Here is an 8,540-nt window from a genome sequence, read left to right as displayed (position 1 = left end):
GTGTGAAGGAACACTCATGTCTATCAACTGCAAACCCTTGCCAAGGCAGATGGGCTCCAATTCAAGCATACGCTTGCTAAAACAAAGGGCAGGGCTAAAGTACAGCTTCCTTCAAAGTGTCAAACTCACCTTCCTGTTAACCTGCAGTAGGTACAAATTGTAACAGACCAATATTGCATATTTAAGCACCTTCAAAATGATGCTTTCTTTTTTCATGTCTGTGACAGGTTGAAGTCACTCTCCAATGCTATTTATTTTTTCATTCGTATCTCATCTCCTGTAGGTCCTTCCTGACAAAATACTTGACATACTGTTTCACAGTTATTTTAAGATAACCAAAAACCAAGATGCCATTGAAATTAATAATCCCAGCCTTCTCCTCTCCCTGCCTGTAGCCTCTCAGTTCTTGTCCCTTTTTAAGGTCAGCTCCAGCTATGCATCTCACAAATTCAACAGTAAATCCTCACCACTCAGTGACAGCTACATAGTTTTCAGATTAGACAGGTTAGGGGAACCCTAGGGCACAGCCAAAGGTTCCCTGTTAACAGCAGTCCTGAAAAGTAAGAATCCGCCAAGGATCAAAGTAGATGACCCACCTTCAAGCACAAATGAGATGTCGCCAGTACCACAGTCCCCCAGCACCACAGGCCCTGTGTCAATAGACACATGCCACTTTGGTCTAAGGAGGGCTGCACCACTTAGTGCCATCCAAAAAGATTTTCTTCCTGACTCCATCCAAAAATCTTTCTTTGATTAAAACCGGCCCTATGGTTAAGAAACAGAGCAAAATCACAGGGAGGTCACTCCTTTTGCAGGATGCTGCATGTTTTTGTCTTCTGAGAAGAAGAAGGGATGGGAATTTAGAGCAACAGTCTTGCTGTGGAACTGCTTCCCTTTTATGGAGTGACTGCTGTGCTCCAGCCAGTCACACACACAGTTGTCTCAAAGAGCTTGGATTTTAAAAGTACACTGGCCTTGAATGGAGTAGCTGGCTGGTTGATAGCCCCACTGGCTCTAGATGCGTGGTGGGGGGAAACTTCAGTCATCAAGCAATTGGCGGCTCCAGCACAGAGTAAAGTCAGTTGCTATTTCAGGGAGAGGAAAGGCAACAGTTCTCTGCAGGGAATGACTGCACTAGCTCAGTGCCAGGAATAGGCTGAGATTTTATTATTTTTTTTTTCCCTTACACTTCAGGAAAAGCGAACACACAATGTTCATTCGCAGGGATCGTTTCCTGAACATGATGTGTGCTCGCTGTCCTGCAGGTCACTTTCCAGTGTGTCACATCCTTCTGCACAAGGGAGAACAGGAAATGGCAAACTCCCAGTATGAGGCAAAGCATTCCTGTTGCAGCAATTGGTCCGTGGGAGCTATAAATTGGTCTCCTCCAGAAACAGATCAAAATTTGTCTTTTGGGAGGTCAGCTGGAAACTGAAGGTAAGTTTGAACTAGTAATTTTTGGAGTCTCTTCCGAGTACTGTATTAGGAAAGCGTTTGCAGGTTTTGGACTAATATATACCTTTATTATTGGGGAGATTTTTCTCTAAGATCTGGAGTTGCTTTTATTTTCCTTTGTGCTGGCATAAATTAGTGTATTCAAAAGATATGCATCACTACATGGTTTATGCTATATATTGAATGACTGTTCTACTAATGCAGTGAGATGGTCGCTGCTGTTACCTGAGAGAGTTCTTAGCAATTAAATTTTCAGAACAAATTGTTAAGAGGCTACAGGAATTCATATATTTAATGACCATCATATTGATCTGTTATGTTATTGGTGATACGCTCATTGTTCATTTTATTGCTGGTATCCATTTAAATTAGTGTTAGTCATTGTGCGTTCAGCTTTATCTCTTACCATGTGTAAAAATAATAGGATACTGCTCCCAGCTAAGAAAAGCACAATGTACCAAGTGATTCAAATGGCCCAGTGATATCAAGAGAGACTGGGGTCATTTTCCGAAGGGCATGGGGGAAAACCTTAAAGGATTCTGTGTAAGATGGATTAGGACAAGCAAGTAGAAGGGTGAAAAATTGCAGTGAGAATTATATACTCATACACTTCAGGATGGAAAGTGTTTATGGCACAAAGTTTTCTCCTTCTGAAACACTGGGATTCTGCAGAATGAAGCCCCAAGGATCCAAACTATAGAGTAAAACTTTGTGAGGGACCAGATACCTCCAATTCACACAGTACAGAAGACTTAGAAGTGAAAAAGTGACTGCAGCAATGAACAGTTTTGCTCAGTTGGCTCTAGGTCAGGGTCTTTCTGCTACAGAAACTTCTTTTGGTTATAAGGGCATTACGGACTGCAAAGAGCTTTTTAGCCCTATGGCTAGACCTTGCAAGGTGCAGAGGCAGCATAGCTCTGTGCACAATGCAGTGTTGTGAAGCACAGAAGCGCTGCTCCCACCAGACAACTGGTGGTGCTACATCACTCCTGTTGACTCCCTTGTCTCAGTTTCCCTCTAAGCAGGGTTAAGGATGCTAGCTTCCTTTGTAAAGCATTTTGCAGTCCTAAAGTAACCTGAAAATGCTTATTGGAACATTTCTTTCTGCCTTTGTGACAAAGAACAAAGACAGCAAACAGACACCACCTACTACAGAAACTCTGAAAATTCACCTTCTAGAAGGCATGATAATCTCCTGCTATCTTGCCAGTGGAGGTTTGCCAGCAGTTTTCAAGCCTTTTCTATTCACAGGCCCCTGCATTTCCCATTCCCCCATCCTCAAGGGAGTATACACTAAAATTAGGCCTGCTTTTCTGATGTGCTCTTCATGAACCTTTTAAACAAGGTTCATAGGCCTCTCTGCCGCTGCCACTGGAGATCCATGATCACAGGTTGGACTAAGCACCAAAGAACAATGATTCCCATATTTGTCCAGACCCTGACGCCAGGTTACAATAGAAAAAAAATGCTGCAGGACCTTGAGTTATTTAGACTTAAAGAAAGGAAGGATGTTCACAATACCCATCCAAGGCATCAGTGAGCTGCTTACCTCCGATATGGAAAAGCCAGACCTTGACTCCACTCAGCAACTTCCCTCTGTCCTCCTTTATTGGAAAGTCACCCCTACATAAAAACCTGGGATGGTGGCTTTTACCTCCTTAGAGCCTGACCTCTCTTTTAAAAGATGCCTTTGTATATTGCAGATCCTCTGAATCCCATCACAGGGGCAACACATTAGTTCTGGCAGCATCACTACTCTGGGCACTGAGTCACTTAATCTCAAGGGAATTTCAGTCCCCAGGGTTGGAAAAGATGTTTTGTGTCTTCACACAGGTAATGGCAATAGCACCTCTGACCCCAGCCCTTAAGATATCTTAGTCTTCGCAGGGAACAAGAAAAACATATAGAAGTTTCTCTGTCTGAAAGTTACAATGGAATGTGTAATTAAATGTGCATGTGCATATGACCACGTGTATGTACGTGAGTGTGCATGTGTGTGCAGATGGAAAACCTTTCTTGTAGCTGGGTGAAGCAACAAAAATTTGGCTGGATGCCATCCCTGAAATGATAGTCCAGACTGAGCATGTCTCATGGGGTTTTTTTGACAAAAATCACAACCCAGACTTCTCTTTTTCTGGACAGAAGCCATGGAGAGAAACAGTGCTGCCTTTCCGCAAGTGCTAGACCCCACACATCACTTCCACATAGCACTGCTGGATCAGAGGCGGAGGCTACGTGGCCAAATCGCTCACCTTCACAAGGCAGCTCGTAAACTCAACAAGCTCCGCAAGAGGTCCCTGATTGCCAATGTCAGCGGGAGCACCCTGACCGCCGCAGGAGCTGTCACAGCCATCCTGGGGCTGTCCCTGAGCCCAGTGACACTGGGAGCCTCTCTCCTGGCATCAGCTGTGGGTCTGGGCCTGGCCACTGCTGGGGGGGCCATCAGCATCACGTCCGACCTCTCCTTAGTGCTCTGCAACTCCCGGGAGGTGAGGAAGGTGCAGGAAATTGCAATGACTTGTCGGAAACAGATGAGGGAAATCCTTGGCTGCCTGGAGTTCCTTCGCCGGGGGCAGGGCCCGGGAGACCCTACACTGTGCCAGTCAGAGAAGAGGGCCTCCATCTCGCTGTACAACTCCGTCTGCTTCATGGTCTTCTGCGGCTCCCACAGCTTCCTCGTGCCAGAATACACAAAGGAGGTCACAAAAGTAAGCCAGGCTGTGCTGAAGGCCAAAATCCAGAAGCTGGCTGCCAACCTCGAGATCTGCACCAGGGCAATGGATGAAGTCTGTGACCTTCTTGAGTCCAGAACAGAGCTTTCCCCATGCACAAGGGGACTCAACTTGGGTGCTAAAACCACTGCTGAGATCCAGAGACCATCCAGCTGAAACAGTGTCTGGCTCATACTAAAAATGGGTTTGGAGACATTACATTATTAATTGTGACCATTAGCACTGCTACCTGTTGCTATTGTAAAATCTGTGGTGCTGGTGCACTCAGGTGCACACATCTCGTGTGCTTTATCTATATCTGAACACAAACTCCTTCCTGATAGGAAGCTAAGGATTACACACACACACACCCCACCAACTGACAGTAGACACCTGAATCAAGTTGGAAGTTATGATGGACACATGGACTATGATGGACACAGCAGCAGATCTCAGAACCTGAAGGCTGGGGTAGGTGGATGTTCCTCAGACCCATGTTTCCCCAGCCATCTGCCCAACTCTGCTTCCCCAAAGCAGCAAAAAGAAGTGGGTCGGAAGGCTGATGAAATACCTGGTGCTGACTGAACCTGGTCTGTAAACAAGTTACGAATCCATGAGTGGTACAAGGACTGGGGTACCCTAAAAAGTCCAGCAGCTGCCAATTTCCAATAGAGTACAGTCCTATTACCAAGGTACATCTGGAAAGGCTGTAGGAAGAAGCAGCTTCAGATATGACAGAATGTATGGATGGTTCATCATCCTAGGGTGAAATAGCAGGGCCAGAATTTGTTATCTCTTTTGAAGAAACCTCTCCAGACTGCAAATTGTGATGTTTGTGTTCTATTTATTTACATGAGATTATTTTAAGGTTTTGATATTGTATTTAAGGGTGTATATAGTTCTTTCTTTAAAAAGGATGTCTCTGCTCCAAAGGAAGGCAGATGTTCTTATAGTGAAAGCAAGTCTGTGGCATGTGAGAGCAAGTTATCTGCTACTTGGCTGTGAGGGAGGGCAAGTCCCTGTAAGAAAAGGAAAGTATGACCTCAATGCTGGTAGTTATAAAATAGGTGAAACATCGTCAACCAATGGCAACAGATCTTAGGAACCAAAGCAGAGAGAAAAACAGGTCAGTGGCCCTGGGATCATTCTGCCTCAGGACATTGGTAGAAGAAAGCAGTTACAAGTCTTGCAGCAGGAAGGGAAGCGTGGGTTGCTGTTACTGGTCTGAGCTGGAGCCCAGCTGTGACAAGAGCACAGCAGAGAGGTGGAGGTGCCATTCTCCATGCAGTCAAGCAGCCTGTGAGACCCACAGTGGATTATCTGTGAGGAATGAGGCAGCACTCATGGAGAACTACACATACTCCTAGCAATGCTTCCCAGGGAAGGCTTCATGTTAGAGAAATATATACTGGTACTAATACTCAAGAGGGGTACAGAGGAGTAGGATGATTCAGTGGCAGAGCAGGAGCAGGAGCAAGGAGTGGGACCCTGTTTTAAGTGACTGGTCCGCTAAATATGCCCTTTGTGATTTTTGACCCCTCAGTATCTCAGTTCCCTGTCTAAAAATGGGGATAGTAGCACTTCCCTACCTCACAAAAATGTTTCTGGGACAAATATTGAAAAGTGCTCAAGTACTGTGATGATGGGGATCATGTCAGTATCTGGAAGAGGTACAAGGAAGAGACCCTGAAATTAGCTTGAGGCAACTAAAAGAGTTAATGCAGAGATAACTCCACCTCCAAAAGCATGCCCCAGTGGATAAGGGAAACTTCCCTGCACAGGCATGAATCAAAATGATCAGAAGAACCCACTACGTAATTCTGTAACCCTACACAAATTCTTAGGAAGAGCAAGACTCCATCTCACAAAGCTTGAATCCTTGCCCTTTTTGTCTCTTATTCTCATTGCATCAACATTTGTTTTCATACATCAGAAGAATAAAAGCTTTGGTCTCTAAGAGTGTGACTCAGATGCTTGTAATACCTGTGCCTGTTTACCAGAAATGAACACATACACTGCTGATTCAATTAAATGAATATGAAGCACTTTTGTGTCAGTGTCTCTCTGCACTGACATTCATGCTCCAGGCATTGAAGCCAGGGACCAATATGAGCAGTTCAGAAGGCAAGGATGAAGAGTGGGGTCATCAGCTCCATGCCACATACAGCTGGCATTTGTGTATGAGTGTATGCTTTTATGTCTGTGTGAATGCATGTGCTGGTATACACATTGCCCATGTACACTGTGGATGTTGGTCTCTGACATGCAAACACTGAGGTACTTCCATGTCAGCCCATAAGTGTGTTTTTGGAGTGTGAACTGCACACTATGCAAGGCAGACACAACACAAAATTTTTCCTAATGCTTCAGCTTATCACCAACTAACTCCATCAGATCAGTTACAACCTTAATGTGCTTCTGAGATGGCTGGTTTTATCATCACAGAGAAAACTATGTAACACATACTTATCCTACCCGCTCCCTAGTTTTCTGGCAGTGCAGTTTTGTCCACACAGGAAACAACACAAGAACAGCTCTGAATGAACCAATCTGATAGGCAGAGGGATTTGCATTTGATAGCTTAGAGCTTCACCAGGGCTGGTTTGCTCTGCTCAGCACAGTCCTGCACTGCAATCACAGCCACTGTTTCTGCAGCTGAGAACAAATCAGACACTTTTGCTTCCATTCTCAGCCACAAAGGCAAACAATCATGCTTCTGTTCAGTTTTTCCCAAGGCTAATTGTTCACTCCAAGTCAGGATTTGGGTTGTTGCACAGTGCTGCTGTGAGAGTGTAATTGAGTTCAAGGTACCACATTCTCCTCGGCCGGGTCTCAGCCACTCCCCTCTCCAGGTTTGTTTGCTACGAAAATCCAAAGGGAGGCTCACGCAGAAAGTGGGGCCCATGGGCTTGACAATCTGTAATCCTACACAAAACAGAGGAGCTGCGAGACTTAATTTGTTCCAAAACCTGTCCAGTGCTCTTGGACACCTTCTAAGCCAGGTGTTGCTGTGAATCTAAGGCTGCACTCTCACACTTGAGCTACACTTGATCTGCCAGCAGATAGGGCAGGAGGTGGTCAGATCCTCCTCACCAGAATGTCCTAATAGTGTCTCTCTGGGCATTTCAGTGGGTAGATAGGGCCAATTACCATTAACTGTGACCTACTGTACACACTGTCCATCTTGTCTTATTATGCACCCCTCATGAAATAGCTGACATTCTATCCACACTAAAATTCATCTGCTGCAGATGCTCTCACCCTGTCCCCCCCAAGGAAGATTGAGCTGTAACATGCAATAGAGCTAGGAGCATATTTGGTCAAAAGCCAAGCTTAAAAGCCCTGGAGTGAAAATTTCTAAATCCTGTATAATCTACAGTGTCCTGTGCTGAAAAGTACAAAAAGGGAATTACTATTTAGAAGTTGCATATATATTTTATCACACATGAATGCTCCCAACAGCAGTTTAGGACAGGAGAAAACTCTCATTCGAACATATCTATTTACGAAAGGGAATTACATAAACTGGAATTTCACCAGAATAAAATTGCTCCACCCTGCTCCCCACCACAACAGCATAATATTATATGGGCAATGAGTTCAACAAGCAGTGACTTCCTGTCACATCCCTGACTCCATTTCCTGAGGCATCTCAGTGACCTTTACAAGGGTTCATGTCAGAGTACTGGCCAGGCTCAGCCTTTAGCACTAATGATATACAGCAAGTTCATAGCTCAGACTGCTGTAATTTTTGAAACGTGGTCACAACTAGCATCTACACGGGGTGCTTATTGCTGTTTGTTTTAATTTATTATTTTAAAATCATTGCTCCTGAGCACAGTGGGATGCAGAAGTTTCATTCCGCTCCTGCCCATGAATTGTTTCAGGTTTCCTCTCCTTTCCCTGTCATGCAGAGAGTTTGTTCATATCTTCTCTCACTTTCCGCATTGTTCTGGGAGCAGAGGAAATGCCACGCTTGGAATCCAGTGACACATGCCCAAGTACATCAGCATTTCCACTGAGAGCACACCCAGATAGCCTTCCCAGAGAGAGGGAGGCCTGCTCAGACATTCAGTCATGAGTTTCATTTTGCAGCCAGCTCTGCTGTCCTTTTGAAGCCTGAGCTCTTGCATAGGTTATCTTTCTTTTCCCTAAAACAAAGGAAACTCACCTAGCTGCAAGGTTGCCCTGCTGCAATCAGCACTGGGACACAGATCAGAGGCTACACCCAGAGCACATGGAAACCAATGAGCCCAGAAACTTCCATCAAGAAATGATATTTTGATGCTGCGCTCCCTGGAAGGTCAATAAATGCATCACCTTTTTCACCTCTCACTGTGCACTTGCAGGCCTGAGTCACAACAGCAGTGGTCA

At 45.0% G+C, this 8,540-nt stretch overlaps 1 protein-coding gene across 2 annotated transcripts; it reads left to right on the top strand.

Annotated features, from left to right (window-relative positions):
- The first annotated feature begins 1,346 nt into the window (after window positions 1-1,346).
- On the top strand, window positions 1,347-6,123 carry APOLD1 (apolipoprotein L domain containing 1). 2 transcript variants are annotated; one of them, XM_018080892.1, is made up of 3 exons: window positions 1,415-1,437; window positions 3,159-3,288; window positions 3,598-6,123. In XM_018080892.1, exon 3 carries the CDS (start codon window positions 3,603-3,605, stop codon window positions 4,341-4,343), a length of 741 nt encoding a protein of 246 aa, XP_017936381.1. In that variant the 5' UTR covers window positions 1,415-1,437; window positions 3,159-3,288; window positions 3,598-3,602; the 3' UTR covers window positions 4,344-6,123. The 2 variants fall into 2 exon arrangements, with proteins under 2 accessions (XP_017936380.1, XP_017936381.1); XM_018080891.1 differs by lacking the exon at window positions 3,159-3,288 and having other exon boundaries at window positions 1,347-1,437.
- The last annotated feature ends 2,417 nt before the right edge of the window (window positions 6,124-8,540 follow it).

Source organism: Manacus vitellinus, unplaced genomic scaffold (assembly GCF_001715985.3).
Source record: "Manacus vitellinus isolate BGI_N305 unplaced genomic scaffold, ASM171598v3 scaffold_5_pilon, whole genome shotgun sequence".
Classification (NCBI taxonomy): domain Eukaryota; kingdom Metazoa; phylum Chordata; class Aves; order Passeriformes; family Pipridae; genus Manacus; species Manacus vitellinus.
Note: the sequence above shows the minus strand (reverse complement) of the source record. Positions and strands in the feature narration are given on the sequence as shown.